Source organism: Mesoplodon mirus (genome assembly GCF_964341445.2).
Source record: "Mesoplodon mirus genome assembly, chromosome: 4".
In the NCBI taxonomy this organism is placed as follows: domain Eukaryota; kingdom Metazoa; phylum Chordata; class Mammalia; order Artiodactyla; family Ziphiidae; genus Mesoplodon; species Mesoplodon mirus.
The window spans coordinates 173353387-173366702 of NC_138979.1; the positions used below are offsets into that span (position 1 = coordinate 173353387).

Sequence of the window (13316 nt, forward strand, 5' to 3'; positions counted from 1 at the left end):
CTGTGCACCATGACAAAGAGTAGCCCCCGCTCACTGACAACTAGAGAAAGCCCGCGAGCGACAAGGAAGACCCAAGTCAGCCAAAAATAAATAAATAAAATAAATTTATAAAAAAACAAACAAACAGAAACCTCCCATGGTGATCCCAGATGGCAACAGGAAACACCAAAGGGACACTGGCCAGTTATCAAAGATAGACAAGAAAGAGGAAGAATCATATATTAGATTAGTCCCCAGTGGGCCAGCTAGAGAGAGTGCTGAGATGGTATGCCTGCTGAAGAGTAGCGGAACAAATTATCTTTGTGTATATCATCAGAATTAAGTCCCCAGGCACGTTCCCTTATTGGTGAGAAATGATCTTATTCCCAGAGTATAAAATTTCTAAAGCCCTCTTCAAGGACCATCTGAGAGAAGAGAATTCCGAGTGGGAACGGCACTGGCATTGAAGAACTGGACAGGACCGTGGATGGAGACACCAGAGCTTGTGTGGAAGATTCAGCCAGGGAACCAGGGCCCGCCCCTTGGGACCTGTGGGGGCAATTGATCCCTTAAATCCCAGCAGAGTCATGGTTCTTACCTGGATGATTTTGCCCTCAAGGGGATATTTAGTCACGTCTGGAGATATTTTTGGCTGTCATACCAGAAGCACTGATGACACCGGCATCTAGTGAATAGAGGCCAGGGAAGCTGCTAAACTTCCTACAATGCACAGGACAGGTCCCATGACAATTATCCAGCCCAAAATGTCCATAGAGCTGAGGCTGAGCAAGCCTGCATCAGAGGAAGGGAGAAACGAAGGACCATCATGGACAAAGTGTGTCACAGCTGTGTTTAAGAGATGCTGTGTAGTCTGTTTTGTGGATGTCACTTATATAGTTTGTCCCAAGTGCACATCTGGGACAATATTCTTAAATGAACTCAGCTGTTCTGAACCTGGTTGAGAAAGCTTTAAAAATATTTGCCTTCTGTGCATTTAAAAACAACTACCTCGCACCCCCTTCTAGCCCCTTAGGGGAAGTAAGAAAGCAGTTGTTCACATTAAAAACCAGGGTCTTCTCTCTGATCAAAATAAACTCACAATATTCATGGAACATTAGTCCTACTGGATTATTTCTCAGGCATGTTTAATACGGTACGCACTAGTGGGGGCGTCATAGAGGCAGAAAGACACACGTACACACACATAAACACACGCAGAACCTCGGGCGCTCTCAGCCCACCATCTGGCCCTCCCCGGCCCCCCGCTATTTAGGCAAGATGCTGATGTGCATAACTAGTACCCCAACGAACTTTTCCACTAATACTAGGAATTGGAAATTGTAGTTGAACCCACAGAGCCGAGAATAATACCCAGTTTACAAAACAAGGGCTTTTATCTTCTTGACATAATAATAATTTTGTTATCCCCATTGCTGCTGGGGACTAGTTCAAAGACACGCTGCAGAAACAAGTCTCCTGCCAAGGGTGTTCTTCAAATCTTTCTTTGACTCAGGCCAGGCACATGGCAGAGGATTCCAGGAGCCCTAGGCTTTCTCCACCAGCCCCTTCCTGCAATCCAAAGTGATCAATTAGCCCACTAATTGAACATCATTACCAGACTGAGATTGTCATCACCCTGTTGTAAGCATTTGGTGGGTTCTAAAGTCCCCAGGTTATCACAGCACTGATAAGCCTAGGGTAACATGTTACTATTTGTCAGCTACACCCAGGCTCCTTTCGTTCCAAAGGCAAATACACATTTCTGCTGTATCCTTGGGAGGGAGGCCAAAGAAGGAAAAAAGTGTCCCTTGGTTTTAAAGATAATATCAGAAAGCCTGCTGATCAGCCAGATAAAAAAAGGCAGCTGCTTCCTACCAGAGGCCAAAGTCCAGCTCAGAGCAAGAAAATGGGATCCAGTCCAAAATCTGACCAGGTTTTCCTACAGTATCCTATCAAGTGACAGTCGGCCCAGCCCAGCAAAAGAGCCAGCCCACAGCAGGGGAAGAAGAGGCTGCCCACTTCCAAAATCTGCTTTGGGGGCTTCCCTGGTGGCACAGTGTTTAAGAGTCCGCATGCCAATGCAGGGATATGGGTTCAAGCCCTGGTCCGGGAAGATCCCACGTGCCGCGGAGCAACTAAGCCTATGTGCCACAACTACTGAGCCTGCGTTCTAGAGCCCACGAGCCACAACTACTGAACCCGTGTGCCACAACTACTGAAGCCCGTGTGCCTAGAGCCCGTGCTCTGCAACAAGAGAAGCCACTGCAGTGAGAAGCCTGCGCACCACAACGAAGAGTAGGCTCTGCTCGCCGCAGCTAGAGAAAGCCCCCGTATAGCAACAAAGACCCAACAGAGCTAAAAATAAATAAATAAAATAAACAAATTAAAAAAAAATCTGCTTTGGAACCCAAGTAGTCCCTGCTCAATCCCAAGTAATTATCCTTCCTTGCTAACTGCCCAGATTTCCTGCTGGAAACCTAGGAAGAATTTATTTTTACTTTATAAAAATACTTATAAATTATCCCAAGTCCAAGCTCACTCACTCCACTCACTGTGTGGTTTTAGGCAAGTCACAACAAATCAGGGGCTCCATTTTTGTTGGATGCTATATGAGTTTCACTGGAGATGTGTTCCCCAAAGAGTGATCCATGGGCCACCTGTATCTAAATTCCAGGGATGCTTGTCACCCTAGAGTGGAGCCAACAGGTAGTCCCAGGGAATCTGCACATGACATTACTAGTACTCACCTATTTTCCCATCCCCTCCCCTTCCTGGAGATCCAACAATGCATTCCAGGCCCTCTTTGCAGTTGGATAGAGCAGTGTGACTTGTTCAGGTCAGTGGGTTGGGACTGGAGGCCAAAGCTCTGAAGAGCCATGCCATGCCTGGCTCTCTTCCCCTAAAAAACCCTAAAGTCTGGAGAATTGCCCAGGCAGCCGCAGACCTGGGGGAGGGGGGTGAGTAAGCTGGTGGTTTGTTAGGTATCGTATAAGTTAGCCTCTCCTCAGACAAGGATCCCAAAGGCCACCGGATTTATTGATACGTAAGGGGGAGAGAGGGCGGCATCACTGTAAGTGGTCCGTGTGGCTAGCAGTTGACTGACACCCGTGGCAGATGCTGTCATTTGCTTACCCCAACTTCTCCTTTGCTCCCAGAATTCTAACTTTGCTCATCACAGCCGGAGATGAAACATGATTCCTCTGTGCCTTGGGGCTCTGAAACTTTAGCAGGCATCAGAATCACCTGGAAAACTTGGCAGACACAGATTGCTGGGCCCCAACTTCTCTAAGAATTCCCATGTCTAACAAGTTCCCAGAGGATGCTACTGCTGCTGCTGGTCCAGGGACCACATGTTCAGAACCAATGGTCTAAATCAATCCACCCCATTCTCCTTTGTCAATTACTCGCTTCCCTAAGCTCCCTTGCAGGTAGGAATGGTCATGCGACCTACATCTGGTCAATGAGACAGAAGAGGAAGTCTGCAGGGAAAATTTGGGGCAAGATTTTTCTCCCATAAAAGGAGTGCTTTTTGTCTTACCTTAAATGTGGTTGAGTAATCAGAGAAAGTCAAATACTATATGATATCACTTATATGTGGAATCTAAAAACGACAATAAACTAGTGAATATAACAAAAAAGAAGCAGACTCACAGATATAGACAACAAATTAGTGGTTACCAGTGGGAAGAGGGAGGGGGAGGGGGGGATTAAGAGGTACAAACTATCATGTATAAAATAAATAAGCTACAAGGATATATTGTACAATACAGGGAATATAGCCAATATTTTATTTTAACTATAAATGGAGTATAACCTTTAAAAATTGTGAATCACTGTATTGTACACTATATTGTAACCTACAGTATTGTATATCAACTATACCTCAATATAAATAAATAATTTTTTTAAATGTGGTTGAGTGAAAACATGCTATTTGGTCCTGAGGCAGCCATCTTGCAAAAAAGGTGGTGACAATCCTGAGGACGCAAAGCTAACGTGCCAAGGACAGTAGAGCAGAAAGAGAACAAACCTAGGTATACGCGTGTGATATTGTGATTGAGAACAAGGAATATGTATTTGGTCTTGGTCTTTCCTGGCACAGGGCTCCTAAAACCCTTGGAATTTCCTGTGATGAGAGCCATAAAGTTTCTTTTGTTATGTTAATGAGGTAGCTTTGGGATCACCTAAAGATGGGGGTTGGTTACCAGGGAAACCAACCAGGAATAGAGGGTTGGAACTTTCAGTCCCACCCCACCCCACCTCCAACCCCCAATTTCCCAGGAGAGGAGAGGGGCTGGAAGTTGACTTAATCACCAATGGCCAACGATTGAATCAATGACACCTATGTGATGAAACCTCCATAAAAACTCAAAAAGGAGGAGATTCAGAGAGCTTCCAGGTTGGTGAACCATAACAATCCACACGCCACCATGCCAGGCCCCAAATGCCCTGGGGACAGAAGCTCCATGGTTTTTGGACCTCTCCCTGTGTATCTCTTCATCTCACTTTTGATTCATATCTTTAAATATCCTTTGTGATAAACCAGTAATCTAGTGAATAAGCTGCTTTCCTGAGTTCTGTAAGCCACTCTCACAAATTAATTGAACCCAAGGAAGGAAGATGCTGTGGGAACCTCTGATTTTTAGCCATTCATCAGAAGCATGGGTAACAAGCTGAACTTGCAATTGGTATCTAAAGTTGAGGGCAGGCTTGTAGGACTGAGCCCTTAACCTGTGGGATCTGATGCTAATTCCAGACAGATAGTGTCAGAATTGAATTGAACTGTAGGACACCCAGTTGGTGCCAGAGAATTACTTGGTGGTGTGCGGAAAAATCCACACATTGGAATAGGCACCAGAATCCTTAACTTGTCACTGGGGAACTGATGCACCAAACCTGCAACAATCTTCCTCTAGCCTTCTTACTATGTGAGATAAGTAAGTGTCAAATTCTTAATCCACTGTAAATTGACGTTGGGGGCAATGTCCATTTTCATGTTCCACGTAGAAGGACTCCAGCTAGAGTAACACTCCATATCTCTACCTCCGCTGCTCAGCCAGACAGTGGCTCACCACCCAGTGGACTCAGCATAAGGGACTGAGCTCCCTTGGCTCAGCCTCTTTCATCTCTTGTTTGAAACCATCCGCTGCAGAGAGCTGCACTGTTTTGCTCTCTATGATGTAGTAAGGTCAGTGGAGCAGACCCTGCCCTCACTGAGGAGGCCTGTGCTACCAACAACCAAGATGGAGTGGGAGGCAGATTTTCTAAAATGACCAGAGAAGATGTCCCACCCTAATCCCTAGAACCTGTGATATGATGAGCGATTACTCCCATGACTCTGTTATGTTATAGGGCACAGTTCATGTAAAGTTAGGGAGATTGTCCAAGTGGGTCTGATCTAATCACATGAGCCCTTAAAAGCATAGTGCTTTCTCCAGCTGATGGGAGAGCGCAGAGGGGAAGTCATAGAGATAGAAGAAGGGTTCCATGCTGGTTTTGAAGATGGAGGCCAAGGAATGCAGGCAACCTCAAAGGTAAGAATGGCCCCCACCTGACAACCAGCAAGGAAACAGGACTCTCAGTCCTACAACCACAGGGAACTATTCTTTGCCAAGACCTGAATGAGTGTGGAAGCAGATTCTTCTCCAGATCCAGAGCCCAGCCAAGCCTGCCCAGACGTCTCACCTACACAACTATGACATAATAAACGAGTGTTGCTTTAAGCATCTACATTTGTACTAATTTGTTACACAGCAATAGAAAACTAATACAGCAGGGAAATTCTTCTAATTCAGGGTGAAAATGGTTAGTAAGTCCTTTTGGCATCAAAGCTAAAGCTACATTCTCTGATGAGCTTATCAGCAATAAAGCTGACCTTTTAATCTCCATCTGACTCCTGTGTCTATTTCTCAATTAATTCTGAACTCCAGAGGGGAAAAAAGAGTTTTCATTTATTCACCCCATAAAAACCCCAACAGTCGGGTATTCAGGAATGCTTTTGGCATTTCTATTTCATACGATGTCTCCACAATTTTTAAAATGAGGCTCAGACCTGGAATGGGATAGAAGAAACCAAATCATATCACCTCAGAATATAGGCACCTAGATTTTATATTCTATCTTTACTCCACTAAAAATCCTCTCCTTCCTAGAGCTGAGAGAAAACACAGCAGATGAATGGAAAGGCTTAATCAGTGAGCAGGTAAATAAATAAATAAACCTTCCTCGTGGGAACTAAAACTTCACAACCCCAAGCTTTGTTGGTTTGTACAATTTTCAGTTCTCAAATAATCACCGAAGGGTAACGGGCCTTTTAGATGTAGTTTAAATGAAAAGCAAAAAGCTTTGAGATTTTCCACCAAAACTGCATGCAGCAAGCAAACTGCTGCAGAATCAGTTGTTTGTAGTTTCAGGAAGTGCACCCATGTCCTCCTGGAACTCAGACACCCCTTCCACAGCCCCCTCCAAATGTTCTGCAAACGCATACATCGTGTGCTGCCAATTCGGTAATATACTGCCACTCCTTCCTAAAAAACTCCCAGTCTTTGATGGTACTGCAAGCACCTGAGTGGGCCATCAGCATAAAAATGAAACGTGAGGGGCTTCCCTGGTGGTCCAGTGGTAAAGAATCCGCCTTGCAATGCAGGGGACACCCTTTCGATCCCTGGTCGGGGAACTAAGATCCCACATGCCACGGGGTAACTAAGCCCATGCGCCACAACCAGAGAGCCCTCGTGCTGCAAACTACAGAGCGCACGTGCTCTTGGAACCCATGGCACAACTAGAGAGAAGCCCGTACACCACAAGGAAGAGCCCGCACGCCGCAACAAAAGATCCCGCGTGCCTCAACGAAGATCCCACGTGCCTCAACGAAGACCTGACGCAGCCAAAAATAAATTAAATAAATAAATAAATAATAAATCTTAAAAAAAAAAAAAGAAACGAGATTTTGAAGGCTCTGTCCCAGAGTCCTGTGAATGATCCATTTGAGAGGCATCTTTAAGGGGAAGAACAGTCCTCTGTACTTGCAGTCCGAAATTCGTATGGGAACTAAGTCCCCAGTTTCGGTAGCAGATGTCATTAAATGATTGCAACCTCTTCCCTCATTTAGAATACAGTAACCAAATTTTATTTTTGCTAAAGGGGGATTTCAAAAGCCTGTAGTCCGATCCTTTCTTTCTACAAATAAACTCAGATCTAGAGAAGCTATATAAAAATAGAAATGCTAGATCAGTCATTTCTCCATTTGACTCCTGTTCTTCTGAGTGTTTAATCCACCAGATTTTTCTCTAAATCAGAAGCCAAGAGGCCACGGCTAAAAAGGTACCTCTGAGAAGTTCAAAACTGCTCTTGGAGACAAGGTTGCCACATCTGGCTTAGGGAGACGAGCATCTGAGAAGCACAGAAGCTGAGCACTGATGGTTTCCATGGTGACCACGGGGCCCAGGTGCACGTTCTAATGAGGCCGGCCAGCATTTTGGGGCAAAGACTGTAGAACATTCCAGGAAAACCCCCATGTCACCGAGCGACTCGTGAAATTTGAATGGGTGGCTAGCCTGCCAACAAGTGCTTCTTTCAGGAGACAGACACACAGCAGCACCGAACTCTGTGTCCGGCCCTGTACCAAGCCCTTTTCCATACATTATTTCATTTAATCATCACCCAGACCTTAAATTCAAATTCCATCCCATTTTGCCAATGAGTAAACTGAGGCAGCTCACCCAAGATCACTGACCTTAGAGAAGGTGGCTCTAAGCCAGCTCTAGTGCCTTATTCCTCCACTCAAGAATTTCTGAAACTGGTAGCTCTCGAGGGGAGAGCTACCTTGCATTCTTCTAAAGAGAAGTTTGTGTCATGATTTCTTGTCTCAGAGGGGAAAACAAGCGCAGCCTTAGAACTTACCACTGATCTATCTTTGCCCATCATTGCCAGATTCTGAAAAAGATCTCAAATTATCATTTTCAAATATGAAGTCATCATAAGAAATAATTCCCTGAAGAAGGTTTGAAAGACTTGAGAATTATGTCAAAACTGAGAAAGAGAGCAGAAATGACCTAACACCTAAGTAAAACTAGTGTTCTGTTAAACTATGTGAACAGGTGTGAGCTAAAGGGCTTTGGAAACCCCAGTCCAATCACCTCTACTCCACATGCCTGTCACTGATGCCAGGAAGGCCATCTGTAGAAAATAAATTCCTTGAGTTGAGATTTTTATCCCTTGTTTAAAGGTGAGTATTCTCAGGAGGAAAAGCCTAATTAAGGCAATAGCAATCATCAACACCTTAGTATGAATTAGTATGTTAGTGTACTACTGCTGATGGAGTACTCAGCAGTGGAGGGGGGGCATGAGGAGACAGATACATAGCACAAAGCAATGTCTAGAAAATGCAGGCTTCTGGAAGAGGTCTTAGAAGCCAGGATCAGCCTGAAGATGCTGTGCTTGGAAATAAAGTGAAGGTGCTCCAATAACAACATGGATGGATTTATAATTCTCTACTTTATTGCCAACATACTAAGGAACCCATCTTCCACCTTTCATAAGAAATTGCGTATGCCTCACCTCTTCAGAAAATCTGTGTTGGCAAATCTATACTTAACCCTCTTGTGTTGTGATTCCAGGAAGACCGACAAGAGACAAGAGTTTAGGCACAGTACCTGTGACCACCATGGGCCAAAATTAAAAATACGACCATAGCACTGAACTATTCCGTTAAAAGTGATAATGATACAATAACACCCTGGTAATTCCTTCTGGATCCTGTCAGGCTAAAGCCAACTGGATCACAGAGGTTAGGGTTTAAATAGATGGCAGTACTCACTCGAAAGACCTTCTCCACTCTTGCAATGCTCTTCCCAAAAATGGTTCCAAGTTGGTCTCCAATTCCAGCCAATAAGAAACCAAAGAGTGGAATTCCAAAGATGGCATATAAAATGCAAAAGATTTTGCCTCCTTCAGTGCTTGGAGCAATATTCCCATACCCTGGTGAGAAATATTAAAAAGAGAGAGGGAGAATGGTGAGACGCCAGAGAAATTACAGCACTGAACGAAAGAATCCAGACTTCTTAAAGGGCTTCTCCATTCCCCGCCCCTCTCCACTTCATGAGTTTTAGGAGCAGAACTTCATTTCCAAGGCTCTATAAAATTCAGAACATTGTTCCATTGCTTCTCTTCCTCCTCTCCCTGTAAATACTTTCAAAAGGATCCAGGTTTCCAGGATCTTATTGTGTTTCGTTAGATGACATTTTAGGAAATCTATGATCACCCAGAAATGCATTTCTGATGGGAACCCATTTCAGAAACATCAACCCATACAGCATCAACATACAACCCATTTCAGAAACATCAAATATCTAGGATGTGCCTGGTTTAGGGACGCTGAACACCTGAGAAGGGCTCAGCATTGCCTTTTTTAGATTTAAAAAGAGCTTCTCCCTTACAGTCTCATCCCATGGCCATCCCCTCCACCTGACAGGCTGTGGTTGTCCCCAGCATTTGCCTTCTTAGGGTGATGGGTGCTCCACATTAAGGAGGATGTGTGGTCTAGTACAAATTCAGAAAGGACCCATGGATCGTACAGCCCTACCCTGGGAAAACAGTAAAGAGTGGAGGAGGGAAGACTTTGTGCTCTTGCTCACACTGACAGTGATGGTTAGCTCTGCCCAGATCTCTTTTTCTTTTACCTGGGAACTCCGTATCAACTGAGCCCTGCCTCTCCTCCCACCGACTTCCTTTTTTTTTTTTAACATCTTTATTGGAGTATAATTGCTTTACAATGGTGTGTTAGTTTCTGCTTTATAACAAAGTGTATCAGTTATACATATACATATATCCCCACATCTCTTCCCTCTTGCGTCTCCCTCCCTCCCAACCTCCCAATCCCACCCCTCTAGGTGGTCACAAAGCACCGAGCTGATCTCCCAGTGCTATGTGGCTGCTTCCCACTAGCTATCTATTTTACGTTTGGTAGTGTATATATGTCCATGACGCTCTCTCACTTTGTCCCAGCTTACCCTTCCCCCTCCCCATATCCTCAAGTCCATTCTCTAGTAGGTCTGTGTCTTTATTCCTGTCCTGCCCCTAGGTTCTTCATGACCATTTTTTTTTAATTTTTTAGATTCCATATATATGTGTTAGCATACGGTATTTGTTTTTCTCTTTCTGACTTACTTCACTCTGTATGACAGACTCTAGGTCCATCCACCTCACTACAAATAACTCAATTTTGTTTCTTTTTATGGCTGAGTAATATTTCCATTGTATATATGTGCCACACCTTCTTTATACATTCATCTGTCTATGGACACTTAGGTCGCTTCCATGTCCTGGCTATTGTAAATAGAGCTGCAATGAACATTGTGGTACATGACTCTTTTTGAATTATGGTTCTCTCAGGGTATATGCCCAGGAGTGGGATTGCTGGGTCGTATGGTAGTTCCATTTTTAGTTTTTTAAGGAACCTCCATACTGTTCTCCATAGTGGCTGTATCAATTTACATTCCCACCAACAGTGCAAGAGGGTTCCCTTTTCTCTACACCCTCTCCAGCATTTATTGTTTGTAGATTTTTTGATGATGGCCATCCTGACCAGTGTGAGATGATATCCCACCCACTTCTTGCACCAAGGATTATCACGTGCTAAATAAATGTTTGTTGGTGGAATGGATGTTTAAATACAAAAGAATCCTTTTATAGCCAGGCCTATTCATATGTTATGTCAAATAGCGCTTTGAAAACACCAACACCTGCATTCTCAAGAGTTCTGCAATTACGTAAGTAACTCATGTCTAGTGAGTATTCGGCTTACTCTGTATGACGGGAAGAAAGTGGTGCTGGAAGAAAGAGGCTTATAGCATTAGCACAAATTATACAGAGATGAGACTCTAAATTACTTGTTACTCACTTTCATGCCAATGAATCTTGCAATATTATGCCAACTAGTGTCTAGATAGTCACCTAACTATTCTCCCATATAGGGCAACTCATGTGGAGCCTATTTCTAAATCCATGCAGGAAGTGAGTTATTGGGCCCATGGCTTACTGGCATTTGGGGGATGCAACAGAGTAAAGATAATGTTGATGGTTGGTCCATCATTCATCCTCCTGTAGACCTGGAGAACTCACTGCTGCTTTCTGCCTTTGGGTGATGAGTCACCTGGTTATTTTCCCTTTCAATTTTCCAGTCACAATCATTCAAACCTCTTATCACAAATCATCTAAATTATAGCTTCTGTTTCTTAAATGACTGTTCAGGTAAGCCTTCCTAATCTTGCATTTCTTTTACTCACCATGAATTTTGATTTAGTTGTGAAAAAAAAAAAGGCTCTCAGAACTTTTTTCAGGTGTTTTCAGAAACTTGGACAAAATCATTTTGTAAGCATTTCCCTCTAGAATAATCCAATTTACATTAAGATAGCCCTATTAAAAAAGGAATAAATGTGCCTATACAGCTCCACTTTATGCAGAGTTATGGTGACTCTTGGAAATATTCTGGTAATTTGTAGAAATATTTATCACTCTTGCTTGACTGTCTCATAATTGCCTGATTACTGTCAAGGAATATAGGTTTTCTTTTAGTCTGAATATCTCAGAAAGAAGCACACTGCAGACACAGGCAGACACACTGAGGCTTTGAACCTGCTTAATAGGCCTCTTATTAGCTCTAACAGGGGCTGTGCCCCTTCCTCCAGCTTTTAGAGAGGATCTCTCCCACCACTTGGGGAAGGATTGTGCTCAGGGGACATTCCAGTATCATTTTAGGAGCTTGAGAGAAAAGTGGGAAGATGAGGCTCGAATCCGATACCACCTCCTTCTAGCTGGTTGGCCTTAGGCTCGCTTCACCTCTCCAATCCTAGTATTAGAGGGGTTCAAGGACAACGTGGGGAAAATCAGTGAACTGTAAAGTGCTATACCAATGCAAAGGGTTAGTAGTAGTACGACAATCAGCTCCTTACTTGTTCAGTGTTTTGCAGACTAGACACTAAAATAAAATTAGAGCAAAGTTTTGGGCACTAGTGAAGTAAAATTCCAATTGTAACAGGGAAGAGCCAAATCTGACTCCATGGTGGATCTGTTTCTTTTACTTTAACCTTTGCTTCCTGTTGCTTTTGTTCACTAAAAGGATAGCATCTGTACACAATGGCCTGCCTCAGGGAACCCTGCCCCTCTGCCTGAATGTTAAACCCAAGTGCCTTTGTTCAGGAAAACATCCAGACCCTGTCCACCTGTGGATGGCTGCAAGAAAGAAGAAATTAAAACATCCCCACCCTGAGGCTGGCCATTTCAGGGAACATTTGCAAGTCTTATAGCATTTTTATTTTACTTCCTCATCTCCTCCCCCTCTCTGTTCTATAAAAGAAACTGGTATCCAAACCCCGATAAGATGGTTTATTGGAGACACTAGTCTGCCATCTTCTCGGTCTGCCTTTCAGAACAAAGTCAAAGTCGTTATTTCTTGCCTCAACACCTCATCTCTGATTTATTGGCCTGTAGTGTGGCAAGCAGAGAGAGCTTGGACTTGATAACAAAATCAGTCTTTAAATATATTTCAGGCCATCACTTCACATCGGACATAAAGTAATTGCTGTTCTTGAGTAATGCTGTATTGTGTGTGTGTGTGTGTGTGTGTGTATCTGTGTCCCCTGCCTCTGATGAACTATATGGAAAGATGGTTCTCCAGTTTGACCCTCAACCCTGTTACTCTAAGAAAATTCCAGAAGTTACATTTTAGAGCTTTGCTCTAAACAGGAGGCAACAAGAGGGCCACATTCCTGGATTTTTGCCTCTATTTGTACTGGGTCTGCTAGACTTCCCTGCCCATCCTTCCAGAAGGCGTGATAGAACTTTGAAGTAAGGTATAACAGCGGCTCTAGAACTCGAGACTGCAGGGATACCTGTTCTGATTCTTCCACTTACTAACTCTCAGATCTTGGGCAATTTACCTTTCTGCCTCGCTTTCCGTGACTGAATGATGGAGCTATTAATAGCACCTATCTTATAGCTTAAAGAGTTACATGTGAAGCATGAGTAACATGTGGAGATTAAATACATGTGAAGCATGATGCAAAGAATAAGCCCTCAGTAAGGATCCACAATTATCATCTTGCCCCAGGTTTTCTGTGGGAAGGAATCGTTTCTAAGCTACGTGTCTCCAGGAAAATTAAGCCCCAGGAGAAAACAGGGTTGGTTCCTGTTTTCCCTCCGGAAACTCCACTGTTCTCCTATAGCACCAGGACAAAGGACAAAATGCCTGTGCCCCAGGCTGGGCTGACTCAATGGCTTGGGTGGGCCCACAGCTGGCTTTGGGGTGTAGGTATGCATGGGGCAGCAAAGGCTGGGAA

General features: G+C 43.9%; 1 protein-coding gene across 2 annotated transcripts in view; it reads right to left on the minus strand.

Moving 5' to 3' along the window:
- KCNK10 (potassium two pore domain channel subfamily K member 10) overlaps positions 1 to 13316 on the minus strand; it is a gene marked incomplete at both ends in the record, with an annotated part of 141481 nt that overhangs the window by 27846 nt on the left and 100319 nt on the right. For both annotated transcript variants that reach the window (XM_082619306.1, XM_082619305.1), the window contains one exon: positions 8798 to 8958. In XM_082619306.1, the coding sequence (XP_082475432.1) occupies positions 8798 to 8958 (161 nt within the window). The remainder of the gene's footprint in view (positions 1 to 8797; positions 8959 to 13316) is intronic.